Source organism: Saccostrea cucullata, unplaced genomic scaffold (assembly GCF_032062105.1).
Source record: "Saccostrea cucullata isolate Sc308-1 unplaced genomic scaffold, CSIRO_AGI_Scuc_v1 ctg1755, whole genome shotgun sequence".
NCBI classification, from domain to species: Eukaryota; Metazoa; Mollusca; class Bivalvia; order Ostreida; family Ostreidae; genus Saccostrea; species Saccostrea cuccullata.
This window is the reverse complement of record NW_026920756.1, coordinates 26,264-41,480: the sequence shown is the minus strand read 5'-3', so window position 1 is coordinate 41,480 and position 15,217 is coordinate 26,264. Positions and strand designations below refer to the sequence as shown.

The following is a 15,217-nucleotide window of genomic DNA, read 5'->3' as shown; positions in this document are numbered from 1 at the left end:
TCCCTTCCTAATTGTTATTAATAAAATCAATGACAATCTAATTGTATTTGTTAATCATATGATTTACTATAATATAGTAGGGGCAATTCTTAACCGGTAAATCGATTAATCGGTCGGAACGATGCTAATCAGTTAGAAAATCCGTAATCGGTTCGTCGGAAAAAATACAAATATTTGTATTTTTGAACACGGGGTAATTGGTCAGTTTGTAAAGTGTAAATTGCTGTTTTTAAAACATCATATTGTTATACCCTGAGTGCCCTCCATGTGATTTTTAAATGATAGTAAAAATATCACCATTTGGCACTTAAAATTAGTATGTCTATATTTTGCCGTTACATGTATCTATTAAGTTTGTTATATATTACTATTACGAAAAAAAGTGTGAAGTGAGAATTCAGACATGGTTTTGATTATGGTGACAATGCAGAATAAACTTCTTTAACATCTGCGTTGGACACTTATCTGTATCTGATTCTCAGGCAATATTCATGGTATTCCGGTTAACGAATTAGCAATTCTGTAATCAATTGCAATCCCTACTATATAGCAATGTCGACATATGTTCTTGTGGCAATAACATAACAATGATAACCAATTGAAACACACAGAAGTCATTTATTATCTGAAATCATAAAATTAATCAATAAACTTTAACTTTTTTACAATCAGATTTCAGTTTAAAATAAGTAAAAGAAAATTACTGCATTTTGTATCATATAACATCCCGTGTCACAGCAGGTGTGGCACGATAAAGATCCTTCCATGCTCAAATGCCGTAAGTGCCGAGCATAGGCCTAAATTTGCAGCCCTTCACCGGCAATGGTGACGTCTCCATATCAGTGAAATATTCTGGAGAGGGACGTTAAACAGTATACAATCAATCAATCAATCCAGCAAATGAGTTGATTATTGTTTCATTAAATCTTTAAGGAGCACCGAGTGTAATTTGTTTTTGTACCCAAACTATGAAGAGGTGTTGCTGATTGTGATTTTAAACGATCAAGAGTTCAACATTAAGCATACGAGTATACGGTGGAGCCTCATTTATCCGGATGCTTTGGTTCCTTGTCAATTTGTCCAGATATGTGAATCGTCCGGATATCTGAATTACAAGTTAAACAATACAGAATACTAGCACTTAAAAAAAATCTGTTTCCATGAAAAGTCGTCTGGATACTGAAGCATCTGGATATCTGGCGTCCGGATATCTGAAGGTCCACTGTATACCAATAAAAGGTTCATTCCTTATCAATTCAGACATTTATGTAGGTTTGAAGATTATATATTTTGTAATTTGTTAAAACGATCCATGAGTACTTCAGGTGAGTACGTGAGTAACACGTGGAAACCATCAGACAAAAATGTTATGTTTACAATCAGTTAGGGGATTTTACGGAAGAAAATTTAGTTGTATCTTTGATTATTAATTATTTTTATTATCATTCATGAAGGAGGTTCAATGTGGTTTAAAAAAATACGGAAACAGACCGGAAAATATTTTTGTTAAATATATTCTCATAATTTAATTTTGTTTGTATTATATCCTTTGATTGGTTGAGATTTAAAAAGGAACACACATTATTTCTATAAAACGTGGTCTGATATCGGAACTCACACCCTAACAACCCGGTAAATCATGTGAATATATCAATACCCACTCATTCCAGTCCTCGGGATTCATATGGTAAAAATACCAGATTTAATAAATGTATTTTCAACTTCAAACAGTAATCCAATCATAATTAACAACATGGTTTCTAGGTCTATCCTCCCTGTGCTTTAGATAACTTCTGTTACTACTGTTGTTTCATTGAACAGCAAATTTCACAGTTGTGATCGGGCTGTCCGAAGGCAGCAATAAAATGCATAAAAAGATATGTTTCATTTGTGAGCTACATTTTAATTTCAACATGTATTCCTTGTTTGAATTTGCAGCCAACTTGTGATAAGAATTGAGTCAGGAATTTTTTAAAGCATTTTTCTGATGCCACATAACTTTGTTGATCACGTCTAGGACATTTATGATATTCTTAAATGTTGCACAAAAATCGCATCGGCACGAGTGCAAAACAATTTGTTTGTGAAAAGTTATAGAGAATATTCAATGTTTTGTAGTTGAATATGGAATTTATTTCACGAGTGGGACAGAGTTTTTTTTATATTTTCACGAGTGCGAAGCACGAGTTAAAATATCAAAAAATCCTGTCTCACGAGTGAAATAGATTACATATTCAACTACAAAACATTGAATTTTCTATTAATTAAATTTTATTTTGATTTTCCCGTTTCCTCTGTCTTTTTCTCGTGCAGTCATAGGCTATATGACGTCATAGTTGAGCAGTTGAGACGTTATAGCTTAGTGTTGTTAGATTGAAAATGTCGTAAACAAGGATTTTAACAATATATTTTGGTATCTTTGGCAGTTTTAGTCTATGTCAGAATGGCATGTTTATTTTCTATTGGACAAAGGGGTATTTTTTAACAATATTCTTTGTTGTTGGAAGGAAAATCGAGACTTTTCCCGCATTTCTGATACATTTTGATATCCTTTCACACTGTGACAGGATATCACTTTTATTCAATGAATAAATTACAGTATTTCACTGGTAAAAAGGTAATAAAAAATTTAATTTTATAGATCAATTCATCGTTATCTCTAGTTCATATAAAGTGCTGAGGGCAAGTCTGACTTTTACTTCCTGAGAAAATATTTTACGAGAAAATCAACTTACCCACGTAAGAAAGGGTATTTTCCACTCTTTATCACGATTCATCCAAAAACGGATAAACTACTTGCAATCCCCTTGCAAAATCCATTTAGAGGACATACTTCTCTTATACATTCACAGAGAATATATTCAATATATCCTTGTTAATAATTTGTGTCAGTCATATATTAACTCGTTTCCTAAATTCTAACTCCATCTACGGACGTCTAAGGAGACCGTTTCACATTCTAATTTTTGCTATTGTTTGAATATGTGCATATAAGACAATCGAAAGGAAAAGAAATATTCAAACTTCAAAAGTTCAATATCATAACAGCTGAATGATGCTAAACAGCAAGAAAGACGCCTGAATTTAACAACAAAGCCAAAACAAATAACTTGACATGTAAAAGGAACGTAAAAATTATTACACTTTCCCCGATATGTAAGCTCAAGTATGCAGTAAAATGACATCATATTCTATTATGACGTCATATCAAGGTAGTTCAGAGAAGTTACTACAGTTAGAATCGTTTGATATTTTATTGACAGGCTTATCCTAGCTGCGTTGAAGTATGGTTGAACTAAACAACCACAATTGTTTACAGATTTTATTATTTAGTTAGATTCATTATTAAAAGGCACCATGCTCAAGAAAACCAGATTGTTTTTTTTTTCACGTCCTGGTTTTAGTGGAATGAGAGAAAATTCAAAATATCAACATTTTTACCTGGTTTTACACACATTTATATGCTTACCATATATGGAAAACAATTGTAATGATGAATATAAAATTCAATGGTGAAATCCTCTGCATTTTACATATATACTGTAGACTCCTTATTTTTAGCGATTACTTATTATCGCAAAAGGCCTCTTCAGCGTCAAATCGCGAGAATAATAATTCGCGCGTGGACAATCCATCGAGAGATTTTACATGTTTTTATCACCAGAAAAATAAAGGCGAGTAATTGTATTTCGCGAGTGGTGCTTCTAGCGAAATTGCGTGATAATTAATTCCACGCGTTTATTAAGGAATTTTCAGTATTGCAATCTCAATTCCTCAAATCAAAACTGAAAAGAAATGTGTTGATTGCATGCCTTTGTTGTATTAAAACGGGGGTCATCAAATATTATTGTTATTTTGTCTAACACAAACTTTATTTTACATGGAAAAAGAAAAAGAGGGTCATTAGAATTATATGATACGATATATCCTGGTGAGCTTGAGATATAAGATACCACATGCAGAGTCTAACACATCTGTTTCATCCATGGATATTTTACTTGAAAAAAAAAACCTTAATGGTGGTAATCAAACAAACAATCTATATGATAAACGTGATGACTAACTTTTTCTATATTAGTCAGATTCCATTACTTATGCAGCAATATACCTTCATCGACTGCATACGGGGTTAATATACACGCACGTGCCAAAAGTGTGGTCGCCATAGTTTTTGTGTATTACTTGAATAAAAAATTATGCACTTACTTTACTTCTTCGTATTTTTACATAATATTTTGTGATGAAGCCTTTGGATGCGATCACTTTCCGACATCGTTTCGGTAGACTGGAGTAGAGAGACCTGAGGTAAGTTTTTGACAGATTGTTTTGAAGCATACTGTAGTTCGTGTTTCAAGTCGTAGATGGTACGGATGTGATGTGGAAAATCTGACGTTTAACATGATTTTTCAAAACAAACCAGACATTTTCAATTGGGTTTAAATTAGTGGATGGTGGGGGTCAAAAAATGGTAGAATGTTCTTCCTATGTTTCCAGTCTTCTGTCTCTCGTGAGCGATGAACAGGGCAATTGTCATCCATAAAATGCCTCGTGAATTTGCAAAATCCTTTACTATCACGGGCCAGAAATGTTCATCTAACACACTAATGTACGTCTGAGAGTATATATTACCGTCAATAAAAGTCAGTATTTAAGCTCCAATGTAAGTTATTATCCTCCACACCATTAACTTCAAACAGCGTGAGGGCCCTTGTCCAAGATACCCTAAGCAATATCCTCTCAATTTCTCAGATGTTTTCCTCCAAACTTTAACTTTACCATCTCGTTTTACAACTAAGGTCATCTTATTATTAAAAATAATATTTTTCCAGTGTTGGTCAACTTTCCAAGTTACTTTATTAGTACAATACTGAAGTCATTTCTTCCTGTTCACTTCTTTTTTTTTTGCCTCAGTCCTTCTCCAGTACTGCTGACGATGAAGCTCGATACAGATTTTGGCACTGACCTATTCTAGAGAGGGCCGTGTGATCACCATCTGTCTTGTTCGAGGTTTATTAACCTCGCTCAAGGAATCGCTTTAAGAATCGAAAAATTGTCGAGGAATTCAAATTTAGTAATATAGTAATATTAACTGCTTTAGATCCACTATCCATTAGGGATATTACGGTCTTCTTTTCATCAATAGTAAGCCCGTGGGGATCCGGGTTAGAATAGGTGGTCCTCAGTACCCCCTTGCTTGTCGTAGAAGGCGACTAAATTGGGCGGTCCTTCGGATGAGACCGTATAAACCGAGGCCCCGTGTCACAGCAGGTGTGGCACTATAAAGATCCCTCCTTGCTCAAAGGCCGTAAGTGCCGAGCATAGGCCTAAATTTGTAGCCCTTCACCGGCAATGGTGACGTCTCCATATCAGTGAAATATTCTGAAGAAGGACGTTAAACAGTATACAATCAATCAATCAATTCATCAATTATAGTAAGTTCCCGCCCCCTTCGTCCCATGCTTCTTGTTCAATTTATAATGGAAAAATAGCAGTTATGACTACCTCCTGTTTACAAGGGCATTAAATAATATACGGCAGCTTAATGGTGACAACAGTCAGTCAAAATCCGTGAGTGAAAATAAACTTTTATTAAAAATGATATATTGATTTATTTTTTTACGACTGCCATCTTGAAAAAAAATTGACATACTTTTGGCACGTGTCTGTATTTCACCTCATTGGATATGCAAGAGCATGCTCTGCGTAAAAACAATTTTTCGAGGAAAATTATTGTCAAACAAATTAATGAAACATTTCAGAATATCAGCAGTCACGTTTAAAATTATCATTTCGTAGTTTCTATGGTCGATCAATACAATGATCTTGTCGGCAAATGCAATTTTTCATTAAGTTAAATGCTTACTTATGTTCATTCTAATAAGTATTCCGTAATTTATACACGGAATTGACGACGGATTTTTTTTGTTATTTCCTGATCATGACAAGAAACACACAGCGAGTGTGAACCGTCAACAGGAAATGGTCACACTCCTCTACGACAAATTATCCCACCTCTGATATTTTTTTTTAGGTCTTTCTTTGCTCTGTTCATATTTTGTATTGTTTTATGGACCTTTCAACGTGAATACTGTTTGTTATCTCATTATCTTTCAGTCTAATTTTGGAAAAGAAAATCAAGAATGTAATTTAGTTTTCATAGTTTTCAATGTCCCTTTAGAAAAATGTTCATTTTCTCATGATATTGTCCTCTGAGTTGGAATTCAAAACAAAGAAAAAAAGTAAAATGCACGTAATGATGTGAGCTTTTTTTTTTATTTTTTGCATACATAATTATACGTGTAGTGACATGGTGCGTCATTCATTGCTTTGTAAGCAAGCCAATAAGTAGCACAGTCTTCTGCTCCGCCAACGTTATCTGGTTGTCCCTTTAACCAGTGGTTGTAAGGTAGAACCTCAGCCTTTGAGACCGATATAAACTGTCCTTCCTGTTGTGTATCACTTGCACCAAGCCAGATCTGAGGCGAATGACCTTTTAAATGACATTTAAACCTCAATAAATGTTCATAGCATAATGTTACGAATAATTAACGTGGGATTCTTCTCTGGTTTCCGACAAGATGAAATATGTTTTCCAATATGTCTTATATATTTATGTGTAAGAGATTTAAAAGACCATATTTTTCTTTCTTCGTTACAATTGTACAAATGCAAATGGTAAACTTTGTTTGAAATCTAGCAGGGACTATATTTTTGGCCGAATTTTAATGTATAAAGATATCTTCTTTCCTGCCTCAGAAAATGTTATAAACTCAATGAATCTAGTTACAGTTCCTACTCAATCAAAAACTTGAAGAAATTTTCAAATGTAAATAAAATATGATAAGGGACTACAATCTTAAAATATATCAAATAAATTTGCTATGTCAAACAAACTAGAACAATGTTAGATTTTAAACGCTTCAAATATAAATACAGATTTGAGTCAGAAATCCGTCAAAAGAGTTTTACTCTTAGTAAATCATGAAACGATTTGAGAAATCTTCATCATATGCAAAAATAAGAAAAAATTAAATAAATGAAACATATAAAAATAACTATTATATTGAATATCCTAAAAATTATAAAAAATGGCTGAAAAAAATTCATTTAATATCCATTTCAGTTAAATCGTGTATTTCAGTTTGGTAATATCATCTTATAGGCCATATATGATAGGATCTTTACATGCAAATAAAAAAAAAACATTCATTCTTCTGAAATACAAATGAAATTGCATATTTGGCAACAATTTTTCCTTATTCTTAATTTTCAGAGAAAAGGTAATGACCTTGAACTGCCTTGTCTTTAATATAAAACAGTGAAATTTAATTTCACTGATACCATCACTTAGTGATATTGTGTTCTTGTTTTATGAAAAATTCATAAATTTTTAAATCAGAGAAATAAGAGAAGTATCCTTCTTTAAACAGAAGAGCGTATAGAACATATTATCATAAAGATTATATTACAAAATTTCAAAAGAACAAAGATATTTTATTGATTTTGTTTAATACAAGCAGTTATTAAAGATATCAAAATATCTTTCTTTATTATTCATTTATGAAAACCTTAGAAACCAGCGTTACACTTCACTCTAACAGTATGTCAAATATTATTATTTTATAGAAGTATACCTCGTAGTCGGATCTGGTTATCAAACCACTTTTTTTCAATTGCGTTCTGAAGTTCCAGGAGTTCTGCGCCTATCAGATAGCACGCCGACTACAAAATGTAAAATAAAATTGTTATGTTTAGTGGTTTAGAGAGGTTATATATTATAACAGTATTATATAAAGTTATTCTGCATCATATTTAGATTTGAGTCAGATAAAGGAAATATTTCATTGAAAATTAAAATTATAAACAGCTATCCTGATAAAGTTGTATATACATGAATATAAAGTAGATATTAAATATTCAGTCTTTTTGATATTAAAGTTTTTGATATTAAAGAATTTAAACAAGGTATTTGTAATGTATATATTAAATTTAGATAATATCAATTTTAAATTAAACAAGCATTTTGAGAGTACCCCGTTTATCTTCAGAATATCAATTTATAATATCATGTACATGAAAAGCGCCCCCTCCAAAATGTGGACATTTCGATGATTACTTGTTTATGAATGAAATGACTTGGAATTAAGTCGATCTGCTTTACAAAGACAGACGTCTGAGAATTTCATTAGGAGTGCTTTGGTAAAAACAGTTTATTTTACATGTTTGAAAAATGAAACATGTGGAGATAACAGACAGTATCAAAAACTCAAACTTAATCTATGGTTTGTTACTTAGTTAGAATAATCTAACTTTGTCTCTGGACAAGTCCCCAACACAGATCGAATGCTTCTCATACAGCCGTAATGTAGCAAAAAAATTGCAGAATGAGAATCGATCCGATACGATTTTGAAGAATACAAAAAATTTGCATTGAAAATATTAACCAAATTCATTAAAATATTAAGTGCAAAGTGAACCCAATCTTAAACCATATATTTGAAAAAATTAAAAAAGAAATCAATTACTTATCTTTACTCATTGTAAACGTTTGAAATTTACTGTTGGACGTTTGCTAGAAGAGCTGACATTTACAATGCACGGCCTACTTTTACGTACACAAGGACAATATATTGAAGCTCTTGTCAAATAAAAAAAATTGATAAAAAGTTCTAACAATAATAATAGGATATTGTCCCTTCCGTTTTCATCAAGATACACTGGAATTCAAAAAAAAAAACTCAATATCCGCAAGCGTTTAGAAAATGTGTCAAAAAGGGACAGGCAGACGGACGTATGGACAAACAGGCGGATTGACAGACTGAAAAGAATTCTATTTCTCCTCCGGTGTCACCGGACAATGGTAGGGGACTAAAAAGAATAAAAAGCTGTTGATTCTAATCTAATCATACCATTGCCCCTCTAAATGTTGCTGTGGATGTTGAAAAATAATAACAACTTTTTTGATACGAAATCCACTCTTTTTCGCAGGCTGTTACCAAATCTGAAAAAAGGGTTTAAAACTAATTGAGATTTTTTTTCAATCAGTATGAAATGTTCATCTTGTCAATTTCTTCTTAAAGTTCTCATACGAGGGGTTATCAAAAAATTCGTGGACTGAGGCTATAAAATTAGTACTATGCAGTCTGTGCTTTCAAAATTTATATGAAACATAAAACAACAAAATATAAAGAAATGTTGAAATTTTAGATTGATACGTTCATTATTTGCCAAATTATTTCAAAATAAAAACGACATTATATGATCACCTGGCGCTGTCGTCGTTTATTTTCATGACGTCCGACAATGTCATTGTTTTTTCAATGTCTGCTTCTTCTACCTCATACACTTTTTGATGAGATTCCCTGGAGCTGAGTAAGGACTTCAACCCACCTTGTTAATATGTCTTTACAATGTCATTAACAGCGGCTTTCAATGAATGTAATATTCCAAATGGATATACATTGGGAGAGATCCAGGCTTGATTGTGCCAGCATATTTTGCTTTTGGGAGATCAATATCTATAACTCATGATCAACGTCATTTCTTAACATGTTTGATTTCTCACACCTTGACTACAAATTGACATAAACTGTGTATCCCTGTTCTCTCTGAATCTATTTTGACATTAAAAGTCAAGTACTCTGCACGTATATTATTTCTCTGTAGCCAATTTAAACATTTCTTAGGTCTAAACCAGTTTTTTTCAGGGGCAAAATTTTATCGAATGTTGGAAAAGGAACCCCTCCCCCTTTTTACGTTATTTTCAAGGCCTTATTTTTTGGGGACATTCCATGAAAAATTTCCGATAAAATTTCATAGAACTTCCAGAATGAAATGAAAATTCCATATTTTATGGAACAATTGTGTTCCGACACATACCCGAATTAACAGGACTTTTGGATGTCAAATGTTCATATCAAAAGAGTTTTTCTCAGTTACACATAGGTTGCAAAACCGTCGTGTTCGAGGTTGCGCCGCCTGGACATACCATTGCTTACAAAAACATAACTAATTTATTAAAAAATAAAATTTATGATTTATGGTTTAATCTTTAGATAGAAAAGATGATGCCAAGTAGATATTTTAAAATTCATTGATTTGCCTAAAGCGGTTTTAATCTTATGGCGCTAGTCCACGAACTTTTTGATAACCCCTCGTATATGAATGGATAGGTTGACCAAAGCTATATATATGCCGAAATTGATCACATTACACGTATAAATCATGCATAGTAAATAAAAGGTAAACCATATTTTCTTTTATTTGAAATGATCGTTATCATATTTTATTATACTTTCTTATGATTAATAAGTTTTTTTTTTCATTTAATTGTTCAACACAACAAAAGGAAAGGAAACATTAATATTACATGTAACTGATGTAAACTTATCCAATTTTTGTCTTAATGTAACTTCTGAATGAAAAGACCTCAAATAATTTTGAGGATTTTTTACGAGTTTAAATAACTTAAATAGTTAAATAGTTTACATAGTACTACGATTTATACCTCTTGATTAAGAATCTTTTATTTATTTTTTTTAAAAATTCTGTAAATATGAATCACTTTATTTATCTACAGAATTCCTTGTTACCCAGAGATGTTTTGCAGGAATTATAAATTTCTTTCCGATTTGTAAAATTGTTCTCAATTGTTCTTTATTTTTAATTGAAATTTAATTATTTAATTCATGTAAAGTTGTAAAAAGTATAACAAGGACGCCGCAAACAAAAACATATTTTCTCAAGGAAAACATTCAAGTTACCATCATGGCAGCTTTCTTAAAGCCTTCTGATAAAAGAATGTGTATTTGCCTACCCCGAACGACTGACTAAAATGCTCCGACGAAGGACTTTTAACCTTCTGAAAGCATTATCTTTTTAAACACCCTTTTAAATTCTTATACCAAACTTTAATTTTACCTCTGTGAACATAATATTCCCAGGTATTTTCAAATTACCCTATAGACATACTCAGCTAATCTTTTCCAGAGTTGGAAGAGTGCAAGCAGACATATTTTCAAAGATGGTCCCCTTGTAATGTACATAATTACATGGATGTTTAATGGTATTTGATTTTAAAGTGTATAGTAATGAAGTTTTAATCTCTACTTTTCATTTGTTATTACAGTAATCACAAAAAACATACCCATATGAATCTGACCTGTGATGAAGCCTAAAATCATCAAGAAAAGCAGCTGATCAATGTTGAAATGCATTGTCTTCAAATTTAAATGCTCCTCTGCATGAACAAAATGTCCATTAGATCTTATATTTATATATTACAAAAAATCAATGGCACACATACTTTATTTCTTTATCATATAATTTACAATTTAACTTTGTCGCCATGTGTTTTTGTTACCATTATTTAACGATTTATTTTTTCTATGAATTCAATGTCAACACGCATTCATATTTATAACTTGCAACCAAAAAGCATCAATAAAGTGTAATTCTGGATATATTCTAAATTGAAAAGATCGGCTTAAAGCTGATCATAATTGTCTTGCGAGCAAACGCGTTGATTAGCATTTTAAATAAGTGTCTTTATGTTAGCATATTTCATTAATGTTTCAAGATACGCAGTTAAAATTTGTCGTATAATAAAAGCTGACCCATTATTACTCATTGTAAAAGATATAAAATGTATTGTTTGACGTTTGCGAGAAGCGCGGACAGTTAAAATGTACTGTTACACAAGAACGATATATTGAATCTCTTTTCAGATAGAACATGGATCATGAATCGTTGTTCCTATTTCAACGTTTGAAAATGTGGTATCAAGATCAAAGACGATGCAATGGACAATCTGAAAATTTAAAGGTATAAAGTGATTGTTATTTTCTTTTTATATTTCAAAATGATACAAAAAGGAAATTCTATAGTTCTAAATAGATTGACCGATATAATTAGTTTTAATTGTTTTGTGTTAAATATAATGTAAAAATTACAGGGAAATAGGTAGTTTTTCTTAAAACATTCATTACGAAGCTTTGAATGAAATGCTTGTTTGTGAATATATTGAACAGACTGCATTCATATTCAACTATTAATGCAAAGAATAACTATTTAAAACAAAGTACATATGTACTATCAAAACTTCAGAACTTGGATCGGGTGCCTTGAACATCCCCTACAAATCCTTCACAAATCCAGGTCTTGGTTAGGAATGACAGAAACCCTAAATCATAGACTAAAAATACTATTAAAATCATAAGTCAGCATATTAAGAGTATATCCTTGTGAATCAGATCTACTTAGAAATATAAACGCTTTATGCAGGTAATAGAGGTATATATACGGCTACATTTAAGAAATAAGGTATCATTTTTAAACATCTATCGGGATATAAATATGGGTTGGTCACGAGATTAAATTCCATAAAGCCCGAAGGGCTTTATGATGAATTTAATCTCGTACCAACCCGTATTTATAGCCTGATAGATTTTTAAAATGATACCTAATTACTTATATTTACATTTGTGACTTATTCATACTTTATATTTACCTGATTGTGACTTTTAACATGTGAAATGCATTATTTTTCAAACCCAAGGGCATGTATGTTATCCACTGAACGCGCGTCGACCCTTTATGACGTCACTTAGAAATTACGTCGAACGATTATCTATACGTACATCTATGACCTCTTGACCCCCTACCTGTATTTTTACAGTTATAGATACGCATTGCTTTCAGTGGTGTTATATAAAGGAAAACATTTGCGAATGTAAATTTTCAAAAATGAAATAAATGTACCATGCATTATACAGTTTTATTTCAATCTTAATATATTATTTCCAATCGATAAATTCGTTGCAGAACAATAAGGTTACTATTGTTAAACGTTCATACATGTATACTGTCGACATTTCTATGCTGTCGAGAAAAGGTCGCAGCAAGTGTGTCTTCTTCTCTAGTAGAGGTTTTTAATTAAATTCTTCTTTATATGAATGCAAACAAAAGCTGATCATTCTTGATGATATTATAATACCATGTTGATTTTAGATCCATTATGTCGATCTCTCAATAGTTGGTGGGTCTTGTATGTAATAATCGCACGCTTGAGTCCTATGGGGTAATTCAATCATATTGTAGTCACATGCAGTTCAGGGATATTTAATGTTGATGTAATTGTGTAACGTTGATTGAAATAACGCAAACCATTGAGTCGATTCTGTGCTGCTGCTGATCCGCATTCTCTGCAATATTCTGTCCTATGTACCGTATAAGTAGAATTTTTAGCGAGGATAAATTTTGGCATTATTAGCGAGGGTGCTGACATCGCTAAAATTGGATATCGCTAAAAATTAATTGCATGTTATTTGTAATAGCTTCTTTAGTTAGCGTTTTAAACTCGCTAAAATTAATTCTCGCCAAAAATAGAATACCAGTTTTAAGGTTGAAATCGCTAAATTTGCGTCTCGCTAAAATTTCCACTTATACGGTATTCAATATTTCAGAGCAATAGAATTTTCAAAGTTCTCCGTGCATTTTGTGTTATGATCATATCTGGAGTTTGTGCAGGCAAATGTTAAATGGGGATATTAGTTCTTGCTATCCAGGCATAATATTGTATTTATACCAGGTAAGGAGCATTATCTTCTTGAGTATCCAAAAATGATAAACAAGGTTTTTTTTGTAAAGGCCACAAATACCTATCCAAAGTTTCAATATTACAGATATTTGAGTTCATGTGTCCATTAATGAGTGTAATATTAATTGTTTCTAAACCATTATAGGTGACACATCCCATGAATATAGCACAGATTGTACCTTGCTTCTTTCCTTCCTTACACATTCCTGTTCATTTTCCTTTTAACTGATCCTTAGTTTTCTCAAAACATAAATTTCCTAATTTATCCAACTACCTTTATATTTGATCACTAAAAATCTTATGAGCAAATCTTTTCAACTGTGCAACAAATGTTTTGTCGAAGTTTTAAGGTTATTACTTTGTTTTCTTTTTAGGGGGTCTTTGTGGTGATGGTTGTCAGTTTGAAGTGTTCATCTTAATTCATCTTAATTCTGTTATCTCAAAAAAGTTTGTTTTTTATGGATAATCTTTCCTGCAGCTGTTAAAAAACCCTTCTTGGTATTTGGAGATCCATTTCATTATTTACTTAACGGATACAAAAGAGTACTTTAGTCAGGTACCAAAGTAAAGGGTTGAAACCAAGAGACAATATATTTAATGTTTACATTCACGTAAATCAATATCACAGCAGGATAAAAGGTTTCAAGTTTATTTACCTAACCAACAGCGTATGAATCATAGTTAAGAATCTGCTGGTACTTTGATAAAGGGTTGGCTTCTTTGCTTTAAATTTATATATTACTTCCAGTATATTGCAATGTTTTTAAACGAAAAAAATAAATTGGATTTAAGTTATGTTTACAACAAAGATATAATAGGTTAATTAAATATCCAGTTTGTTTAATAGGTAATTTTAAAACTATGTACGAGGGTCATTCAAAATATACGTATACAATGTTCCTGATCATCATATTACTAATACAAGATTATAAATCAACACATTTTCGAAAATTAAAAAAAGTTTTGTCAAAGTGTGAGGTTTCATTTCATTTGATTAAATAGATCTCAGATACTTAAACATAATTATTTTGACTGTTCTACTAGTGAAGATATTTTTATGATTATGTAGATTTTGAAAAAAAAACGTTATTGTTTAGGTGAACATCTACATGGTAAAAAAAATCAACATCTTTGCAGAAGGCATTTTTCCTTTGCAGCTTTTTATATGTTGATTTGTACATCATAGCACCTGTACATTACATTAATTTTATTATTTGATTAACAGATATTGACAATGATATTTTTGTCAAGTACAAAGGTACATGTAATACATTGAAATCAAAAGGCCAAACAATTTTAAAAGAACGATAATAGAACAATGCTGGAATCAAATGAATAAGCTACAAGGAGCACAGAGTGAGTGTGACTGGTCGGCAGGGGATGCATATTCATCCATGGCATCTGATCCCAGCTCTGATATTTGGGGGTCCGTGTTTGCTCTGCTTCCATTTGCATTATTTCATGGACTTTTGATCTCGAATATTGTTCGTTATTTCCATATGTTTCATTTCATTCCCTAGAACGCATTACCTGTAATATAAACCTTTCTGCTTATACATATAAAGAAATTAAATTGGATAATGAGACTTACGATTTGTTGCAGATCAAATTGTTTTATGA

General features: G+C 31.7%; 2 protein-coding genes across 2 annotated transcripts in view; both read right to left on the bottom strand.

Annotated features, from left to right (window-relative positions):
• Positions 1–15,217, bottom strand: part of LOC134256990 (CD209 antigen-like protein C) — a 65,659-nt gene that overhangs the window by 37,763 nt on the left and 12,679 nt on the right. The gene's annotated exons all lie outside the window — the stretch shown is intronic.
• LOC134256895 (CD209 antigen-like protein D) lies at positions 6,273–11,223 on the bottom strand. The gene is made up of 4 exons (XM_062739574.1): positions 11,147–11,223; positions 8,910–9,001; positions 7,635–7,722; positions 6,273–6,490 (listed from the first exon to the last, which is right to left on the bottom strand). The coding sequence occupies exons 1-4, from the start codon at positions 11,214–11,216 to the stop codon at positions 6,273–6,275; spliced, it is 468 nt and encodes a 155-aa protein (XP_062595558.1). The 5' UTR covers positions 11,217–11,223.